The 22385-nt window shown below is 41.6% G+C and overlaps 2 protein-coding genes across 9 annotated transcripts in view; both read right to left on the bottom strand.

Annotated features, from left to right (window-relative positions):
• TMEM33 (transmembrane protein 33) overlaps window positions 1-22385 on the bottom strand; it is a 221824-nt gene that overhangs the window by 95665 nt on the left and 103774 nt on the right. The window lies entirely within an intron of this gene.
• Window positions 10861-22385, bottom strand: part of LIMCH1 (LIM and calponin homology domains 1) — a 180248-nt gene continuing 168723 nt past the window's right edge. For 6 of the 7 annotated variants that reach the window (XM_062642449.1, XM_062642447.1, XM_062642450.1 and 3 more), the window contains 4 exons: window positions 21927-22013; window positions 19874-19982; window positions 18859-18961; window positions 10861-13948 (listed from right to left, as the gene is read on the bottom strand). In XM_062642449.1, coding sequence (XP_062498433.1) covers window positions 13923-13948; window positions 18859-18961; window positions 19874-19982; window positions 21927-22013 — 325 coding nt within the window. In that variant the 3' untranslated portion in view covers window positions 10861-13922. The remainder of the gene's footprint in view (window positions 13949-18858; window positions 18962-19873; window positions 19983-21926; window positions 22014-22385) is intronic. The other variant, XM_062642448.1, reaches the window with a different exon arrangement.

The following is a 22385-nucleotide window of genomic DNA, read 5'->3' as shown; positions in this document are numbered from 1 at the left end:
TTGCCGTCCTGGGCCACTTTAAAATTACACACATGATTGCTTTTAAATGTTCCCATTTGAAAAGAATAAACATACATGCAAAGGTATTCCTAACTGCAGGCTTACTGCTCTTCAAGCAATAGCACCCACTGTCCTGCAAGAAGGTGGCCTCCTTTTTGCCTACCCCAGTATCTTCAGGAAACAAGCCAGCTTCTACTGGTAGACAGGTATACGTGTACTTAATAGAGCTGGTTCCTGGTTTTGCACGTTAGTCAGAATTTTGCTTTCAATATTTTTAAGTTTAGCCCAAAATTTCACTCTAAATTCCCTTCCCAATGGCTTACCTCTGTGAGGCATCTGCTTCCCTTACAGTACTATGTAAGTGCTACTGCAGTAGCCAGAGTTAAGGAAAATATTTATTTCTGTGCCATTTTGTGTTTCACAAAAATGAATATTGAAGTTATCAATGGCATTTTTTAACAAGTAAAAAGATGAATAAATAAACCTCATTCAGGCTAAACACATTCTGTAGTCCTGAGGGACTTTCTGGTATCTTTGAAGTGACCAGAAGGAATGTGCAGAAAAAAAGAAACACTAAACGTGCACTTAATGGAATGATCTCTGCTCTAAGATAGACATTTAAGTATTAACTAATAATTTTTAAATACTTTGGTGAAAATATATTGTATATCTAGTTTTATTCTATTTGAAATAATTCAGCTGGTAAGTCTTTTTCAGAAAGCAAATTATTGTCACTCCAATTTATTATCTAAAGTAATAACCTTGGCAAAAATGTCTATTATTTCAACTCTTGAATAAGGACTTGGTTCACATGTCTAATGCCCTGTGTAAGAGAATTAGCAGAAACTCATCAAAATGTGGTTTCAAAAGAGGAAACTAAGCAGACAGCCTTGTTAATTTAGCATATAGACTTGGAATAAAGCATAACATCCATCATCTCTTGAAATTCAATTAAAAACTGGTCTTGTGTCCAAGGAGAAGGAGCCAATTTTCTGCTGGAAGCAGAGTCTTGGAAGATCACTAAAACCCTTAATGGTTCTTTCATTGTGGGAGCCAATATGAAAGAAAAAGCAGTTTGGGAGTTCAGATTACCCTTCACATTAAATGCTACAACATGTGTAATCTTCAGTTTGAACCCTTTGCTATTGATGCAATGCTTTCTGTCACCACGGACATGCGGGGAATTCCAGCTGTGCTCCTCCCATGGTCCTTAAAAGCTTCCCATGTGCCTGCTATATGCTGTGGCAATAGTAAAGTCTTTTGTATGCAGGGTGAAACACCCTTCCTTACCATATGTCATGTATAGTTCTTATTCTCCTGCAGTAGCTTTCTATGTGTGATAAAAAGATGCTTGCAAGCACACACTGAGATTTAATACTGGGGGAAAGGGAAGCCTGAAAATATGTTAACAAGATTTTCAGCATTAAACACAATTTTGTTTCAGATTTCAGCTGTTAAACATCTTAATTTGTTTTGCTTTTTACTCCAGTAACATAATGCTAATACACTGTGACAGCTTGTGACTCCACGCCGAGGAGGTTTCACAAACCAATTTCTTTACTTGAAATTTGATTTACAAAGTGCCTCAGTCCTTTAGCTGGGTGGCAGCAGTCACCGTCACAATACTTGTCATGACTTGAAGTAGGAGCACAATCTGGCCAGTTTTTCCTTGTTTGTTTGTTTTCTTCTAGTAGAGGATTCACTAAGATGAAAGAATCCTTTTAACTATTTAATATCCTCATCCATCAACAAGCTCAATCCAGAAGATACTGTTATGCAATATCTGCCACACTACAAAGGAAATAGTATAATTTTTGTTTTGCAGCATACATTAAACTCTTGGTGCAGAATACAGGTAGAATCTATGAAGTTTCTTTTTACAATATTTGTTGTGGATGAGTTGGCCTAAGAGTTCTGCTTCCAGCACAACCTAGCTTTGGGCTTCTCCTCACCAGCAGGAAGGTAAGGCTGCTCTCTGGGTGCTTGTCCTACACACAGCTGCAGGTCACTGCTGAGCCAGCAGAACCGTTTGTTCAGCTATAGGCCAGCCCTAGCCTTGTAGAGGCCATCATTTTCCTGGGAAATCAGGTTTTTGTCATGTGAGGAGTACATGAGGTAGAACTTCATAGCACAAAGCTCTGCAGAGCGGGTGTGAAAAGTAACAGTTGACCACAGACATGTCTCAGAGACAGACCTCTAGGATGCTGTCTGCTCTTGGCAGGGGTAGTTCTCTATGCACATGCAAGTGGCTTCTCTGAATGAGCATATTCTGGTATGTCCCAGCATCCCAACAGGCATGTTACGTAGCATAACCATCTCCAAAGGATAAGCACCATGCAGACCATTTGTTTGGGTAACTGTAGTTAACTGAAGAAGATGATTTGATACCAAAACTTTGTGAAAAATCCTTCCTTCACCTCCTCTCCCAATAAAAAGATTTTTAGATTTTTAAAATTTATTTTACTAAGCTAAAATAGTATCTTAGTATTTTTCTGTTATTCTCCAGGCAGACGATACAGCTGCTGCTGTGGGAAGAGTAGTGTGGATGTTTCTAGCTCTCCTACTCCATAGGTGAGACTTGGGAAGCCAAGCTAACACCATCTAGCTAAGAAGTGCAGCCTGTAGAGAAGCCCAGAGAAACAAACCACACATGCACACCACCACAGTTCTCATTGTAGCAGGCATCCCTTATGAAAATATGCTGTTTACAGGTTTCACATCTCCATACTTCCAGAAAGGGAACACCTTTTGCCATGTTTCCCTCTCATGAGGGTGTTTAAGCAGAGGGATTCAGCTTGCTGCACTCAGCTCCAAGCACAGGAATTGATCTGCTAACTCAACAGGTCTGTATGGTAAGAAACTGCAGTCTGCATGGAGAGGCTGGAGCTGGCTTCAGCCCAGCCATCAGTTCCTGCTAGTCTGGCTGAGGCAGTGAAAAGGGTGCTGCTGCTTTGAGTGCCTCATTTCTAGACTGGCTGACTGTGCTGATGGGCTTCTTGCTCTGGTGACTTATACTGCAGTACCCCATCCCTCTGAACTCTACAGTCACTGTGCTTCACAGAGCCAACTGTGCCAACACAGTCACTGCTAAATGCATGTCTTCTTTTTTTCTTTATCTCCCCCTACTCCCCCCCCCCCCCCCGCATTTGTAGCATCTTTATTGACAGGTTGTAGCTTAAATTAAATTAACTAGTGAAGACGTTCTTCCTCTGGACAATTTAGTTTCTGTGACCCACTTATCCATTTAGAAATACAGATACAATATTTTTCTGCTTCACAGTCATGTTCTTAAATCTTATTCAACTAATGACTGCAAAAGGACTTCACTGTTTTTTGGTGATGGTAAGCTCTGTAGACACCAGTGATTCAGTGTGTGGGACAGGAAACACCCTACTGACTCTAGTCCCTCTTTTCTTTATCGGCTATTCAAAATGTCATTGAAAACATAAAAAAAACAAGTCTAGGTGCCTGTGGTTTTACACAAGGCCAGTGGCTCTGGGCACCTGACTTGAGGTCTGCTAAGTTGTCTGATTATCTGAGGGTGTGCAGTCAGGTGTCCTCAAAAATCCAGCTGCTTCCAAGTCCCTGATACTGGGTGCTCAGGTATTGTTGTATTCAAAATGATTCAAAATCTTGTCCAAATTATTTTGTATTACTGTGGTGATAGGAAGGAAGTAATTGGTATTTGTATTCGAGCTGCAGCTCAGTACTGTCAAAAGAGAAACATCTTGCCTTAAAACTGTAAACAAATAAAATTATATTGTAGAATTTATTTCCTTTCCATGATGAAAAGTATTAAGGCAACCCGTGGAGAAATATGTCTTCTTACATTTGCCTCGCTAGCCACAAGGATTTAATAAAGATTCTCTATGCAGCATGTGCACAGCTTTGCCACACTTGGGCTGCTTCAACCATCTTACTGTTTGCCTATTTCTGCAAGAGTCCCCATGGCAGGCAGTGCCTGCCCTTCTTGCATGTACCTTTCCAAAGCCTACTGGGCAGTGATGAGGTTTATTTATAGCCCTTCTTTCTGACTGCAGATGGTCAGCAGGCAGCTGAGAAAGCTATATTGGTTAATGGAGAAGGATTTCTGGCTAAAAAAGCAGAATCCCTAGCATCTGGGGGGAAAATGAAGCTGTCTGCAGTGGATGGTGACAGCAAACTAGAGCAGAGAGAGGAGAGGGGTGCCCTGAGCTGGGCTGTGGGGCTTACAGCAGGGCCCTGGCAGCGCTGTGCAACTGGGCAGAGCAGACTCTGGCCAAATGTGGCTCCAGGCAAGCTGGGATGTGCCATGGGAGATTTTATCTGTGTGCAGGACAGGGCTGAGAAACTGGCTATGTGCTAAGTTGAGAGAAAGAGGGAAGTGCTCTAACTCCATCATTTACCTTTTGAGAGCTTGCTCCTTGTTTAAGTCATCTTTCCATCACAGGCACGCAGTTCCCGTAAGTTAGTTATCGCTTCTGCATCTGGTGATTTATTTGCCTTCTTCATTTACCTTGCCTATAGCTGGTAGGAGATAAACCTGATTACTTTTTGTGTCAAAGATTGCTGAGCAGAGCCTTCAGCTCCTGGGTTAACAATGCATGAGGGTTATTGTCAACTGGAAGTGTGCATAAATAGCCTCATGCAGTTTTGGGTATAGAGAATGCCTGAAAAACCTTAATGCCCTAAAGGTATTCATGTGTTTAATTGTATTCGCACTGTAAGCAGATTTTAAGCATTCAATATGAAGAGATAGATATATTGAGAAAGCCAAGTATTGAGTGAAAATATTCCATCATCAACAGTTTATCTGCATCTATACTTTGCTCAATTATTTTGTCTACTTAACACAGCCCCGCATGAAAAAACACAGCTTTGAAGCTGATGTACCACGTACATAAATTTGAACAGTAGATAAAGAAATGCAGTAGCTGTAAGTGTCACTAGTCGTACTCACTCAGGCTTTTTTTCCTATGTGTAAACCCAGCTGCATGGAAGACTTGCAGCTTTGCACAAATCAAAAGCTTTCTCCTTCCCCTTCATCTCACACCCTGAATGACTGCAAAGACAGTGTAGCCACTTGAGCTCCTCTGTCTTTGGTTTATCCAAAGGTTTCTTGGAAGTCTGTCACCTGGAAAGGTGATTTAATGAGGCAAGCCTTACAAATGAAACTACAAGCACCATCCTCTTCTGTATAAAACAGTGCATTGAAGGCATCAGTTAGCTGTGACAATTTTGATTCACTTAGGGAAAGCCTTTGTGCATTGTTACCAGTTGGGGACATGCCTGGCACCAATATTGCAGAACACTGTGGTAGATGGGCTTTGCCACAGGAGACAAAAAAGTCAGCTGTCATGATTTTTTTTGAAAGTTACTTCTAGTTTTGATTACCAAACCACATGTACATATACTGGACTGCATTACTCAGCTATTGAAATATTCTTTTACACTACTCAGAGAAAAGGAACAAACTTAAAATTGCCTATTTGCTAGGCCAGGAAGGATATAAAAATACTAATCTACAGTTCCAGGAAAAATATAAAAAGAAAGCTACCAGCAAGGGTTTGCATCAAATAAAGACCTCTGTTCCTCTAAAAAGATTTGAAAAATGCAGCTGCTCTTATGGCAGGTGAACAGAGCTCATTCTGCAGGAAAAACTTCTCATGTCTTTTCACATCGCTGCAGGCAAAAGCACATTAGTCACTACCTTTAAAAGAGATAATGGCTTTTCAACTGTTGTGTGCCCATGTGTATCCATAACAAATGTTCTGAGAGATAACAGCTCTGGCAGAGGCAAAATGGAGAGAATGAGAATTGGAACCGGTTGATTTGCCCCTGCTACTACCTCCCAGCTTTGCTGTCAGCACGCACATACACGCTAAACAGGTAGGTTGCATATCAAGATAAGTGTTTGAAAGTGGTTTTGTGAGGCTGCAAATTAACCTTGAAATTCAGCTTTGCTCTATTGAAACAGACTTGTAATGATAAGAGTTAGCAGCACACTTTGTCATAGCTCCCTTTTCAATGTTGTGCTACCTTTTCCAAACTAGTAACAAGGTACATTTAGAGCTACTGGTAAGATGTGTTAACTGGCTTCCTTATGTTCTAAACTCAACCTAAGACCTGTGGCTACTTGGAACAAGAAGGCAGAATACATTTCACAGCTTTAGCTAATATTGTTCCCTTCACATTCATCTAAAGCCTAACTGGGACATGGCTGGGTAAAGAGGGTTTGTAGAAGTTGTGTGTGGCTGTCCTGCACCAGACTCCCTAAGTTGTGCCTCCTGCTCTCCAGGAGATGCGCATGCCATGAGCACTGTCCTCTGCCCAAGAAGGGTTCCAATATGAGCCCATGGAACCAGGAAGGGCACTAAAAAGCTACATCAAATATGAACCAAACCACATGTTTTCTAAAACCCCTCCAAAATGTCAGTTAATGAAACAGAGAGCTTAGTTACCCCTCAGGTTGGTGAAGTTATCATGTGTCAGTAGAAAAAGCTTTAAACTAAGACCTGAATAGTAGCACAAAGTCCAGCAGAGAAAGCCCATTCTGAAGTTCAGTCTACTTCAATATATCAGTATTAGATAGTAAATCATACAGATGCCAAATCCCAAATCACTCACCAGAATTCATTTTTCCTAAGAAAAGTTTGTAATTGGACTAAGGTAAGCCCCCCCCCCCATTTAATACATTTAGTGGGAAAAATAACCACTTTGTTCTCAAATAGCAATGTTTAGATATGGTTGCAGGAAAGTGCATTTGGAGGTGACACCTCCAATCTGAGTGATAGGGACATCTTGAGGAACAGGAGGATTAGTACTACTCCCCTCTCCACCCTCAGCTTGTGCAGTGTGTTGTGAACCACCCTAAAGGCAGCCAAAGAGCACTTGGGCACAGAGAAGAGGGGATACCCATCGCAAGCACCTGAGTCCAGGTCCCTGGAACAGCAGTTCTGGCACTACCGTCAACACAGAGGTTGTTTCAGAAGCAGCTCATTTGTCTGGTACATTCTAGTCATTTTCTGAGAGGAAAAAGATTCAATGACTCTGTTTCTGAAACCTTCCTGATATGTTTGTAATCTTTTTATCCCCATTAGCACCTGGAAAGGGTGCTTCCAAGTATATATTCCATAAAGTTTCATATCAATATAGTTCTTTTAAGTGATTGGGTATGCTTTGAGACACCACAATTGTGTCATGCCATCCTGGGGCACGTGATTTTATTCTGTTGTGAAAGTCTTCTCCCGGGACGTATTTTAACAGTCTCTCAACTAGGATTGAATATAGGAAATTTTCTCATTTGCAGAAGACGTTGATCTTTGTAGCTTATGCTGTAGAATCTACATAGGAGTAGCATGACTGACTGATACCTGATGCATTGGTGATTTTGTTTCTGGGAATACAGACTTAGCGACCATCCTATTATCCGGTAATGTGTATTTGTGAATGCCTTGAAAACACAGTTTGGTTATTTTTATGATGTTGTTGTTTTTTTTTTGTTGTTGTTGTTTTTGTTTGTTTTTGGTTTTTGTTTTTTTTTTTTGCAAGCTCTTCAAACTGTTGGAAGACTGAGGGAACCAGTCCTTGAGGGACTTACACAAACATCAGATGTAGGTAACTATATTTAAGGTCATGCAGAATTCTCTAGGAGAGTCTCAAAACCTGAGCATACTGTGGCAAGCAACAGGATTTCACACAGGGCATCACATGCTTGAGGTGCAACGTTGCCAAAGATCCTTTTTTCACAAGAACGGAATAAGATGCCAGGTATGTCATATGGAAAGCACATCTTAGTGAGCTCCTGCAATCCACAGACTAGGGCAAAAGGTTACTTTGGAGAGTTACAGCCTGTGTTACAGAAGAAGCATCATTTGCTATCCAATATTGGTGCTTACCTTTTTGGAAGAAAAGGTTTGACCTAACCACCTGAGACATCTGTTCCACAGGTCCTAAGACTCCACTCTGACAGTCCACATGGGAAGCTACCAGGTAGTTCCCAGAGATGCGAATGGATGACCTGTGCCTGTTCCTGTGCTTGTCACTGAAGGAGTTTGTTGGCTATAATCAGAGGTGACAGACAAAAGGAATTTTAAAATTTCTTGTCTTCTTCTATTTGATAAATTGTTATGTCAAGGGAAGATTTGCATTTCTGTTAATTCTGATTTAGTTTCTAGACCTATGTGACTGCCTTCAGCAAGTTTGAAGCAGCAGGTTAGCTGCTTAAAAAAAAGTCTGTGAACCATGGATATGGCATTAACTAGGAGAATTTGAAGTGCATCACATGCAGTGAAACAGATGGACTCTACGGGTGAGTAAACAGTGACTCGTAAGATTGCCTTAAATAATGGATTTTTTTCTCTCTAAATGGCTTAAAACCCCATATGGTTTGGTGAGGAGAGCTCCAATAGTTACTCTGGCAGTGCATGGGGCATTCAGTAAGGTCTAGACAGCAGCAGCTAGAGCCTTGCAGAAGGGTAAGACTCCCTCTTGCATGTTTAACTCATGCTACATTTTATAACAAAGGTGAAGAAGAAAGCAGAACCCCCCCCCCCAATACCAACCCCACACCATACCATGCGAAGAGTTGCAGCCCACCTTGTATTATCTCTATTTTGGGCTCTTACTGTTTGAAAAAATTGAGTGGCTTCCAGTTTAGTCATTTCCCCTTATCAGGAAATTCAGATGAAATTACATTCATACCGGAGGCTTTTAGAGGTGTACAGGAGTCCTGTTTGCCTTTACAGGAGATGTATTTTTCTTACCTTTTTTTTTTTTCCCAGCCAAATGGTGGTCATCTGCTCACTTCCAGTGTCAACAGCCCCTTCTGTTTTTCACTGCAGACGTGTCTCTGAAAATGAGCATTTTGTCATCTTGTTCCCCATTTACCCAACCTTTCCTCAAGAGAGCAGAGACTAGGGGTGAGAAAAGTCGTGTGTCCCCCCCCCCCCCCCCCCCCCCCCCCCCCCCGCTCCCTGAAAGGTTTATTTGACTAAGTACCAGCTTCAGGAAGGGAATCCATCTGAGAACAAATCTTTGCAAAACTGGGCAGCAAGAACCGTACCTAAAGCTAATTTTCTGAACAAAGTGGTAGCTGCCTGCTTCTAACTGCTCCCCAGTAGTCTGGATAAGGATCAATACTCATGAGATGAGCAAGCTACTGCTGTTCATTACCTGTGCCTAGGGCTTCCAGCAGCTACCAGCACCTGGCTGTGTTTGCTGATGATCCCTGCACCAAAACACTCGATACAGAGAGAAAACAAGGAGCAAAACAAAGTGGTTGGCTGGACCCCGGAGCAAGGATGCCTTGGATGGAACAGAGCCCTCCTCCTGCCTGGCTGGCAAGGGGAGGGAGGGATGGAGGCATCACACCTGGATTGGGTGTGGAGCAGGCACAGAGCTCTCCTGGGGCACCTGGCACACATCCCCCTTTGCATGGGGTATCCTCTGCCGCCATGTCTGAACCTCAGCTATAATAACTGACTCCTCTCCCACACCACCCCCTATTTTTAGCATATGCCCCCAGCTTCATCCTGCTGCTGGGCAAGCTTCATCCTCTCCTGGAGCATGCCAAGGCCCTATTAGCAGGGTGTTCTCCCTCAGGGACCTCCTGGCAGCCTTTGCTACCTGCAGATGAAGAAGCTGGTGAGGTGAGCAGGTAACACAACTCCCCTTTCATAAGGCTTGTGGAATTATTTTGGCAGTAAATCAGTGACTGTGGTGTGCACCCCCATCGGTGCCCCTTTAGGACCATAGATGACACTGGGCAGGTCAGAGCTGTCAGGTTCCATTCACCAGAAAATAATAAAAAGATCATACCAGGATTTCCACCATTTGATTTGGCTCATAAAGGTCACAATCACCAAACCTATGCGTGTCTGGGTGCCCAGCAACCTTGGTGCAGAGCTGCTGTAGCAGAAATAGCTGTCTGCCTGCCTCCAAATCCAGCCTCAGAGCAACCTCCAGTGGCAGCGAATTGCTCCCACAGACTGGAGCATGCCACCAGGAACCCCAGCATTCCACCCCAGACCAAAGCTGGCCCTCTATCCAGAGACATACACACAGAAATAACATAAGACCACTACAGTTTCCATTAAGGCACCAGGATAAAAGTCTGCTTTCAAAAAATTAAATTGTCAGTGCTTCCCTATGACTCATCTAACAGCCAAGATGCGCTTCTGGCACACAACCAAACCTGTCATCCACTGAAGACCCAATTAAAGGGAAGAAACGCAGGAAGTTAGTAGTTTAAAATTCTGGGTGAACTTTCTGCTGGTTACTCATGAAGCCACATGCTTACTGGGATCCAGGAACTAGTGAGATACCTCAGCACATGCAAAACTAAGCACAAACTCAAGAATCTTGGCTATGTAAAAATGGAATTAACCAAGCACATATTTAGCTTTGCAGTGCATAAAGTGCTTTATTGAGTCAAAGTCTGAACCACAGTCCGTCAACATCAGTGAAAGATATTCTGAGGACTTTGGGTTTGACTCACAGAAAACCATCTCTGTTCATCTTCTACCATGACAGACACACATGCTCTTGTAAATACTCAGCTACAGCTTACAGTAGCAATCCACAGCGTACTGTCGCATCTCAAGTATGTTTTCTTGATTGTCTCTACCCATATACTAAGTTTTGTGGAATGTAGCTTGATTCAGCATACCCCAACGATGCAGAAGCTTTTTCCAGTGGGATGTACACACTGTGCAGTGTGGGAGTGATTTATACCAAATAGATGCACAAGCATACACGGACTCATTTGAAAATTAGGCACAGACACCATATAGTCACATATCCTTCATGCAGCTCATGGAGTTACACTGACACAGCATATGCAATTGAAGCGAGTTAATAATAAGTAAAATCAACACCACCAAAGGTAATCAACATTTTATTTATAAACAAACATTTACTATAAAAGCTGTTGCATTTTAGACAAGTTTTCCTAATTTCCAGAGTCATTTTAGAATAAATAAAATAGAGGAAAGATTAGTGTAACTGGTATTCAACATTAGCCCCAGCTAGGACAGCAACCCTTGTCCTTGAAGGGACATGCAGATAAGGATGGTCTGCTTCTGGTTCACCAACCTTTAGGACATTCACCGAGAACTACAGATGTACTTCATCAACAACACTACATAGCAAGAGTAAGGAAAAATACACCATGGAAAATGGGATTGTAAAATACAGATGGGTTATGACACCTGTTCAGTAAGAGGCTAAATGAATTCTGAAACATCTAAACCCCATTACATACATTGTATTTGCTTAGCAATAAGAAATCATTTTTTGCAACAAATACATTTACATTGTAGTTCAAATGCAGTAAAGCGTTCTGCTTTTTTTGTGCTCAAAGTTCCTAATAAGAAATGTATCATCATGTTTATGTGTTTAAACTGGAAAAAAAAAAAAAAAAAGAAGGAAAAGAAATCTTAGCCTGAATGACTTTGACAGATAAGACTTCAAAGGAAATATAAAATCAAACATAAGCAGTTGCCAAGTATAACTTAGAAAACTGTTTAGAATTATTCTGTGCTGGTGAAGAGATGTTTGTTAGGGGGAAAAATCATCATCTGAGAATGCTGCTTCATTTCACTTTACATACAGTCAACTTTGCTAAAACATGCATATATGAAACTGATAGACACTGGGATCAATTTCTAAGCAGCTTCAGAGACCCAGTGGAGCATCTGCAGTGCGATGCATACCCCCCACCCCCGTCCATGCATTTTAGTCCCCACCATGCTCCTAAGCCCTTTGGGCACTTACCCCTAACGTGAATGAGAAGCAGATGTAACCCCCATGACAACCAACCCTTTGATATGCCTGGGGATTTATTTGCACATCTAAACTCTATCACATGGGTGAAGCAGTGGTAGTGACTTATACCAAACAGACGCACAAGCATGCACAGCCTTGTTTAAAAATTAAGCCTAGACATCATATTTTCACATATCCTTAATGCAGCTCATGGAGTTATACAGATGTACAAAGTCAATTATAAAATCTGCCTCTTGAATTCCCATGTTAAGCATTATTTGTGGGAAAATGTTATGATGACCACATGCAAAGAGTAAGCATCCTGGTTATCAAAACCCTTTAACAGTAAATCATGCAGATGGTTGATCAAAATACTGGACATCACTTATATTTCCAAAACCTTTGTCTGATTTTTTTTTTATTTAAAAATATTCCCCAGGTGAAGTCCATAAAGGACTCCAGCTTTTTGGATTTATTGCATCCATAAGTCATCACTGACTGTGTGCAACAGCTTTGCATTTTCTAAGGCACAATATTAAGGAAGTAACGTGTCACTTTTCAGCAGATAGTCACAATGTCCTCCAAGGATAACATCATACATGGGTTTTCAATGACACGCAGTTTCGCGTGGGTATGCAACTCACATGCAAGCAGCTGTCTAGCATTTAAATAAATAGTTGCTAGCTAGAGAACAACTCAAATTTATTGCTTCCCTAATAGCCACTTCATTTCCATTTACCAACACATCAAAAGACAACGGATGTGCACGTAGATAAAATACATCTCTATTAATTTAGTTTTATCAGTTTTAAGGCAGAATAAGTAGATTTGTTTTTCCATTGTAAGTTGCATTATAACTGCACAAATGGGATATTTCCAATAACTGTTTACCAAAAAATGCTTAGATAATTTACAATTGCAACACACCCCTAATTTTGTCTGTGTATTGCAGATGAAATGACACAGCTCTGACCACTGTTTCAGTGAGCTGCTGGATCACTTTAGTAAGGAGCTCTGCTTAATCAAAACACAAAAAGGAAAGTACAGGCAAATTAAGTCCTTTTTTCCTACTGCTGCCAGCCTCCTCCCTGCCTGCCTTCCACACTCCTGGATTTTGCTGACTTTATCGGCGTAGTGTAGGTAGGAACACAGGCTCAAGGCTGTTCAATACTCTGCTCTGGAGGGCACCCAGACCACATATGTTTCTCTGCATGAGGCTTCAACCAACCATAATGTTTGAAAGTGAATGAGTAGATCTCAAACCAGCTCAGAGCATCAATGAGTAAGTTACATACCAAAGAGAGAAGCTTCACCATAACATCAAACTGCAGTTCAGAGACTTGTAATTCAGCTGTGTCTGCCCACTTGGCCACCTCTCCCCCACATCACCTTTCATCAAGTTTAGTAACACCACGGGCTGCTGAACTTAATAAGAAGGATTGCTCCTAATGGGAATCTTGCCATCGTTAGTGGTATACAATCTTTAGGTTTAATGAAGAAATCTTTATTTGAGAGAATATTAAGCTATAGTCATGAAGGTTACTTGAGGTACACAAACAAAAAAAATCCTATCACTAAAGGTGCAATAATTTATTTGTATAACTCCTACCCTCCACTGAAGGTAATATGAACACAAAATGCTTCAGAATTACAGGATGTATTATCAAATTAGTCTCTGTATAAAAAAGTTATAGCTTCAGTTATAACAGAGAAGTCGTGCTGTGATGTTTAGTTTTTCAAATGCACTGATTAGATATTATCTTAAAATTACTTCTCAGCTCAGTTGGCATATTCTATAAAGGTTCTGTAAACTTAAACTTTTTAATTCCTAGGAAAATTAAAACAAAACAGCTTCGTTGCATGTTTATTATTACTTTCAAAAGAACAAGGTAAGAGGTTGGAAATCATAAGCATACCTGAAAGGTGGGATTTTTTTAATAGTACTTAGCTTTGCCTTCCCAAACATGTTCACACATATTTTGAAAATTTCTTAAGAAAGGGAAAATCCAATATATTGCATTTTAAAGGAGCAGGTGCAGCTTTTCTGTGAGTTTTACAAAATGAGATGAGAGCCATGATGTCCATGGATTCAAGCTCTTACAAGTGATTGTCTGGAGGCAGCCGACACATATGAGAAGAGAGTTCCTTCTTGAAAGTTTTTAGGACTGAAAGTCATGTCACAATGTAGTTGGCTGTCCAGCAGCTGGGTAAAAAAAAACAAAACAAGTCATTAGTTGACAAATTTTAATAAACATACATAGGCTTTTCCTCATATGATCTCTACAATTAAAAAAAAATGCATCTGTAAACATATATAACTTGTGCCCTGCTTCTCTTTCTTCCTGTGAGGCTGGGGCACTAACTACAAAGCAGAATTCAGCATAACTCCAGTGGAAATATATTTTCCATGCCACATGGACAAATGCATTCTGCATGCATTTTTATTTCATTTTACTCCCAAAGCACTTGGGTTTATATTTACTTTCAGGCTCTGCAGTGGCAAAATAGTAAAGCAAAGGACTGATGAGTCATCTTTAGCTGTGCCTGATTTGTGTTACGTGGTAATTCAGAGCCCTTGTGTTATTTGGCCACATAGGGAATCTCATTGATTTACTTCTCGCCTTTGACTTTGGTGCTCAGAAACCAGGGTCTTCTGAGGCTTTGCCAGAGAGAAACAGCCAATAAAACCCCATCCAATTTTATTTGAAGAACAGAAATATTTCAGACCCTGAACCACTATATACTCTTTAATGCTTTTCTCTTTTAAGGTTTTTGATAACTTATTTTGAAACAGAATCATCCACAGTTTCAAATAAGCTTCTGACAGCCAAAACATTTAATCAAGATGGCCCTAAGCATCCAAAACAGTACTGATTAATTCTGGGTGGGTCAGAGACAGCACACACTGCTGCACAGGTTTTCAGATGTAGCCATAGGGGCAGGAAAGCATGAGCTGTGCAATCAAGCAACTGGTTTTACATTTAGCATCAAACTTCCCAGAACTGAAAGGCAAAACACCAATATCGCACCATTTTATTCTTCATTTCAGATGTGCAGTCTGTCAAATTCTAATTAAAAATGAGCAATTAACCATATCTGCAGTTCTACCAAAATCAGTCCCTTTGAAACAGTCAACAAGAGCCAGTGTAACTTAAATTTAGTTAACTCATATTTTGAGATTTTGCATGAGGAGCAAACAGAGCAGGAAAAGGCAATTTATGGGAAAGAAGACAAATCCTTGCCATTATTATTCCTCAGGAACCATACATTTCCTCAAAACCTATTTCCTCTGCCATGGACCTGGTTACCATCGTGCTAGGTATGTACAAATGCAAAACCTTACTGCATGAAGCACTATATACAGCTCTGTACTGCATTTTCCAGCACCATTGCTATAGAAATGATGATGGAGGGGGTGATTTCTACAGTTTATAAGTTGATAAATAATTTATTTGAGCCTTCATCTGTCCTTAAGAGACCTCAGTTTTTATTTAAGCAAAAAGGATTAGGAAGAAAAGGAAAATATGACGTCTATCACCTTCCTCTTTTTTTTTTTTTTGTGTGTGTGTGTAAAGATAGATGTGTAAACGTGCATTTTAAGGGTCAGGACCTCATCCAGATGAGGCAGGTTTATAGTATCAAGCCTGAGGGGAAAAGCTATTTCTAAATGTGTCAGGTTAAAGAAATAATAATAAAAAGTTGCCAACATTTCTTAGCAGAAATAAAAAAAAGCCCAAAACAAACCACCAAACAAACAGTTATACAATAGCACCCTCTAGCTCTGCTGATGGGGAAATAGCGCTCTCCTGAAACAAAGTACCCATTCTTGCGCTGGCAAAGGTAGGTAGGTACTTTTCCTGCTCCTACATTTCTACAGCCACTGCTTCTGCGGGAGAAGAGTGGAGACAGTAAGTGAGGAGAGCTCTGTATCTCCACTTAGCAGTTAGGACTGTAGGCAGTGAATATACTGAATAGTTACAAGTAGCAGGAAGGCAATGTTTCCACAATCCAGATCCGCAAGGCAACTTAAATGCATTTACGCCAATGCCCACAGCATAGGCAACAGGAGGAGCTGGAAGCCTTTATGCAGCAAGGAGATCATGACATAATCACCATCGCAGAAACGTGGTAGAATGGTTTGCATGATTAGAGTGCTGCAATGGATGGCTACAGGTGCTTCAGAAGGGATAGGCAAGGAAAACCAGTGGTGGGGTTACATTGCCACCCAAGCAGATACCCTGGTAGGAGTTTGTTATAGACCACCTATCCAGGATGAAGCTACAGATGAAGTGTTCTTCAAACAACTGGGACAAGTTTCATGGCCATTTGCCCTTTTTCTTGTGGGGGACTTCAGCCTACCAGATGTCTGCTGGAAGTACAATACAGCAGAGAAGAAATAATCTGGGAGGTTCTTGGAAGGTGTGGAAGGTAACTTCCTAACCCAGCTGGTTAGTGAGCCAACTAGGGGAGAGGCCTGGCTAGATTTGCTGTTCACAAATCGCAAATGATGCTTGGAGGCCATCTTGGGCAAAGTGATCACCAAATGACTGAATTTTCAATCCTTGGAGAAGTCAGAAGACGGTCAGGAAAACCTCCATCTTAGACTTCTGGAGGGCTGACTTTGGCCTGTTTAGGATACTAGTTGGCAGAATTCCTTGGGAAACATTACTGAAAGACAAACGGGTCCGGAAAGACTGGACACTTCAAGAATGAAATCCTTAAGGCGGTGGAGCAGACAGTCTTTACGTGCCAAAAATCAAACTGGCAGGGAGGAAGACCAGCCTAGCTGAACAGGGAGATAGTGCCTGAACTCAGGAAAAAAAAACAGGGCATTTACCACCTGTGGAAAAAGCGACTGTCACCCTATGAGAAGTACAAGGATGTTGTTAGGTTTATGTAGAAAGAAAGAAAGGTGAAGGCACAGCTGGAACTAAATCTGGCCACTGCCATAAAAGATAACAAAAAGTACTTTTACAAATACATCAGCAATAAAAGGAGGGCCAAGGAGAACCTCCATCCTGTACCGGGTAGTAGGAGAAACCTAGTGACTGAGGCTGAGGAAAAGGCTGAGGTACTTAATGCTGCCTTTGCTTCAATCTTTAATAGTCACGCCAGCCATTCTCAGGGTACTCAGTTCCCTGAGCTGGATGTCAGAGATGGGGAGGTGACTGAAGTCCCTGTAATTCAGGAAGAAATGGTTAGCAACCTCCTGTTCCACTTGGACATACTCAAGTCTATGGGGCTGGATGGGTTACCCAAAAGTGCTGAAGGAGATGGCAGAGGAGCTTGCTAAGACACTCTCCATCATTTCTCCGCAGTCCTGGTCTAGTGGACAAGTCCCAGAGGACTGGAGATTGGCCAATGTGATGCCTCTCTACAGAAAGAGCAGGAAGAAAGACCCTGGAAACTAAAGGCCTGTCAGCCTGAGCTCAGTGCCAGAGAAGGTCGTGGAGCAGATGAACCTAAGTGAGATCATAAAGCACGTGCAGGAAAATGGAAGCCCAGTCAGCATGGGTTGATGAAGTTCATGGGTTCTTCTACAGTAAGGTGACCCATCTGTTTAACGAGGGAGCGGCTGTGGACATTGTCTATTTGGACTTTAGTAAAGCATTTGACACTGTCTCCCACAGCAGACTCCTGGAGACACTGGCTGCTCATGGCTCATGGTCTGGATGGGTGTGTTCTTCACTGGGTAGGAAACTGGCTGGATGGCAGAGCCCAAAGAGTGGTGATAAATGGTGTCACATCTAGTTGGCGACCGGTCACTAGTGGTGTCCCTCAGGGCTCAGTGTTAGGTCCAGTGTTGTTTAACATCTTCATTGATGATCTGGATGAGGGGATTGAGTGCGCCCTCAGTAAATTTGTAGGCAACACCAGGTTGGGCAGCAGTGTTGATCTGCTGAAGGATAGGGAGGCTCTGCAGAGGGGCCTGGACAGGCTGGATCAATGAGCTGTAGCCAACAGTATGAGGATTAACAAGGCAAAGTGCCAGGTCCTGCACTTGGGCCACAACAACCCCATGCAACTCTATAGGCTTGGGGAAGAGAGGCTGGAAAGCTGCTTGGCATAAAAGGACATTGGGGTGCTGACTGATGGCCCCTGAACATGAGCCAGCTTGTGCCCAGGCAGCCAAGAAGGCCAATGGCATCCTGGCCTGTGTCAGCAATAGTGTGGCCAGCACGGCCAGGGCAGTGATCATCCCCCTGTACTGGGCACTGGTGAGGCTGCACCTTGAATCCTGTGTTTAGCTCTGGGCCCTTCACTACAAGAAAGACATTGAGGTGCTAGAGCAGGTCCAGAGAAGGACAACAACGCTGGTGAAGGGTCTAGAGCACAAGTCTAATGAGGAATGGCTGAGGGAACTGGGGCTGTTTAGCCTGGAGAAGTCTCAGAGGGAACCTTATCACTTTCTTTCTACAACTACCTGAAAGGAGGTTGTGGTTGGTCTCCTCTCCCAAGTAACAAATGATAGGACAAGAGGTAATGGCCTCAAGCTGTGCCAGGGGACATTTAGATTGGATTTTAGGAAAAATTTCTTCATCGAAAGGGTGGCCAGGCATTGGAACAGGCTGCCCAGGGAAGTGGTGCAATCACCATCCCTGGAAGTGTTCAACAACTGTGTAGATGAGGACCTTAGTGACATGGTTCAGTGGGTGGTCTTGGCAGTCCTGGGGTAATGGTTTGACTTGATGATCTTAAAGGTCTTTACAACCTAGCTGATTCTACGATTCTGATTCTATGATTCCTCCCATTGTTTTTTTTTTCTGCATCTTACTCGTTTCCACAGAGTAGAAGCAGCATGAGCACTGCCCATCTCATATCACTGGTGACACTGGTGACATGCAGTATGTGTGCACAGTGTAGTTTATATTTGTGCACAGAAACAGCTTTTAAGTCTATTATTGCTGAGCAGAGATCCTCTGGGCAAGATTTAATGGGCTAGGAAGTATTTTTTGATACAAGACGATGATTAAAATGGCACAGGAAGGCTCCCCTTACCATGATGAAACTATGCCTTAATGGCAAAGCCAAGAGGAGACAAACCCATCAGGTAAAATCATGGCAACACTACTGTTAAAGTTCATTGTCCTTCAGACAGGATTTGGTACTTACTTCTGGATCGGATATAACAATCATTGCAGTTAAGAAGACCATTTCTAATCCTGACATCTGTTCCACTTGCTGCATCTCCCAGCTGTCCCTTGCAAATGCCACACTGTCAATTGAAGAACAGAGAAAGTAAGAGAGATCATGCCCTACTGTTTGCCACAACTCTTTCCAAATTTTGACTTTTGTTTCAATAGTTCTTGGAACAGTAAAAAAACCCCTAACCCCCAGAACCCAGCCCCTACTCCTGGGGAGCACTGCACATCAGTTAAAGAGTTTTTTTAGAACCAGCAGTATTTAAGACTGGATTTCAGCAGTCTCCACTTACACAAAAGTCTACTGATTTTAAGGGACATCTGATTTTAACATTGCATTCTGGAGCCAGCCCGTTCGTGATGGACAAATTTTAGAGAAGCCAGAGGTTTAGTTTGAGTAAATGTCTAAAACCAAAAAAGGCTTCACAAATGTCCAATACCAACTGGTCCAGAAATAATGGAAATGGTCACTTTCTGAGTTGCCTAGAAAACACTATCCTGAGTCATTTCTAGACTGAAATACTTAAGAACAGTCAAGAAGAATTCCTGATGAGAACTTTGGTGAAAGCCAGAATACATCACCCATTCCATAGCCAAAGCTTTCCAACCGTGGGTCAGATCAAAGGTAGCTTTGGGACTGACCATAATTTTTGAGGAAAAGAGAAAAATAAATTACAAGGTAACTAGTGCTGTATTTAGAAACCAGTGAGTACACAACGGAAGTTATACCTCCCTCTGTGAGGAAGCTAAGTTTGCTTGATAAATGACACATTTTAGTCCAATTAGTATGTCTGACAGCATAATAACACATTAGCTGCATTACTTCCACTTCTCTACAAACAAACACACACACAAACACACATAACAAACAAGCAAATCCTTTGGTCCTCTCATTTTCCATTTCACATCTGCATCCCTGAATATACTGTCTCTTCACACTGTGCATGACTTGAGATTTTTCTTAATAAAACAAGCAAGAGACATACCCTGAAGCACTGAATATGGAAATAAAGACCAAGTGTTTCAATAATCATGGCAGCTCCTTTTCCAAGAGGAAGCCCACAGGTAGAACAAAGCTTCTTTCCACTGACAGACCTAGGAAACAAACACGACTTTAAGAAAACAGAACAGAAACTGCTGCTAAAATGTAGCCAAATGTTTGCACAGGTTATGTAGAGGAAGAGGATGGGAGGAAGGAGCACTGGGGGGTTTCACATAAATACACGTTGACCCTTCAGCCGTGGTGCTGAATCAGCCTGTGTATCTGCCTTGCAGACTAGCAAGCAGAGGTCTTAAAATGCTTGAATGCACAGCAGCTCAGACCCATTTCCCTCCCAGTTTGATGTGCTAGATCAAGGAGATGCAAACCTCTGAACAGAGGCCTGGAACCATGCCCGTGGAGTGCGTAGACCTAGCCAATGTCACAGCAATCAAAGCAGATATTCACACAAATTAACTGAGTCAGACTTTCAGCCTGGAATTTTTTCAGCTTGTTTGTAGATGGGTTTGCTTACTTCAGCCAGAAGGCAGGGAGGCTGCTCTCGCACCCAAACAAACTGGTGAAGTCAACAGTGGCAGAATCACTGCAGTAGCACAGACCAGGCACCAGGCTCTTGCTACCTAATTTTATTCTATGCTGCTGCAGCTACATGCTTGTCAGTGTTACACCTACTTAGAGTAAAGCTGAAATTACACCTCCATCTGCAATGCAAAAATGCTTTAACTCTCTCCTTAAGCTTCAGTCCTGTCTAGACATTTCTAGTAAATCAGCTGTTTAATGACAGCTGCATGAGAGATCAGGGCCTCAGGAATAGCTGGTACCCTTCTTCATAATGGTTTTAATAGCAGTGCAGGTGTATGCTTCCGTGTTTCACGCTCTTCCCTTTCCACCTGTCTGCCAGCCTGCCAGAACGGATGTTTGCCTAGTGAGATGAACCTGAGACCAAAGGGATACCTTATGATTATGTGTCATCCATGCTTTTTTCAGCCAGGGCTGAAACCCTCTGCATTACTTAAATCTACCTTTGTTTTCACTTCTTCTCCACTATTGGAGTTATTATAAGAAGTTAGTGTCAAATGAAAGAAAAAATTACATCCCTCCACTGCTTCCAAAACTAAAATTCATTTCAGGAAAAGATCTTGGGAAAGGGTCTTACATCAGAATATAGCTGCTAAATAATATGAAGCAGCTACCACAACTAGCTACATGTAGCTAGAAATGATCTGAAATCCCACCAACCTGCAGCTACAATCATCAAAACAGAAGAAATAGTTCACATAAAAAAATCCCAATAGCTCCATGTCATGGCATCAAAAGGAGGGCTTTGCCATGAAATGTGAGGAGAAATGTTACTTAAATAGAAAACAAAAAATTGCTACATTTTCTGTGTTGTATTACTTTATTTAATAAGCCAGCTGAAGTTAATATACCCCAAACTGTCTGTGAGTCAATCAGGCTACAGTTAACGTTTATTTAGAATTGGTACACATATCTCACCGAAAGCTGCACAGCTCGTTGCTTGAGAGAATCAAATCTCTAAGAGGAGATTAGGATGAATGTAGGCAAATTAAAAAAACAGCTAAAAATGCAAAATGTATTTTAACTTTGGAAATTAAGGAAAGGATTTCTTTCTAAATCAGCAAGTGTTGAAATATGACAATGTCTAGAACATACTTTAATCCTAAGGATGTGACTATTTACAATGAAGACAACATCCTTTGGCTCAAGTGCTCTGAACTCATGCTTAACTGCTTACTTTGACTGGGGCTTATATTATCCCATTTCAATTACGTTGAAATTTCAATGATCAAGCAGATTCCTACAGCTGCTTTCTGAACTGTGTTATTTGAAAACATAACAATATTGCTGAGGCAGCAAGAAATACAGGAGAGGGAGCTACATGTTTATCCCATGGACAGTTATGAATTGCAGCATTTAAAAGAATTAATAGTGCATCCACATAATACTAATATGATTTACACTGCTGCAGTTCGGCAGTGACTACAAGATGGATTCAGACTGCAAAATTCCTTATTGACCTTTTGTACCTGTTGGGTGACTGACTCAGAGCAGCAGGAGAGGAGGGAGATTGTGGCCCAGATCGGAAGTTCTCAGGATAGCCTACCCTAAAATACAGGAGAGAAGATGCATTACTACAACCACCGAACAATTAAAACCAAGTTTTGCGTGAAGAACCAAGTTTTGCATGAAAAACACTGGCAGAGCAGATAAAGGTTTGTTGGTGGAAGATCTGTGCCCTTTAGTGAGTAAAAAGGAAGCTATGAGCACCAAAAAGTAGTTTATTACTATTTGTATGCATTTTACCCTGCAAGAATTTGTTGAGAAAACTATGCATATTTTTTGTTATCAGAAATCATGGGATTGGTTAAACATCTCACTGCTTAAAGCTGTTTACAGATTAAATAACAATTTTCTCAAACACGCAGTTTGTTACGAGAAATAGGTAATCAAATCTCAAGCTACATTAGTTTTGACTG

The sequence above is a fragment of the Pezoporus occidentalis genome, unplaced genomic scaffold, assembly GCF_034315485.1.
Source record: "Pezoporus occidentalis ecotype Australia unplaced genomic scaffold, CSIRO_AGI_Poc_V1 ctg71, whole genome shotgun sequence".
NCBI lineage: Eukaryota > Metazoa > Chordata > Aves > Psittaciformes > Psittacidae > Pezoporus > Pezoporus occidentalis.
Note: the sequence above shows the minus strand (reverse complement) of the source record. Positions and strands in the feature narration are given on the sequence as shown.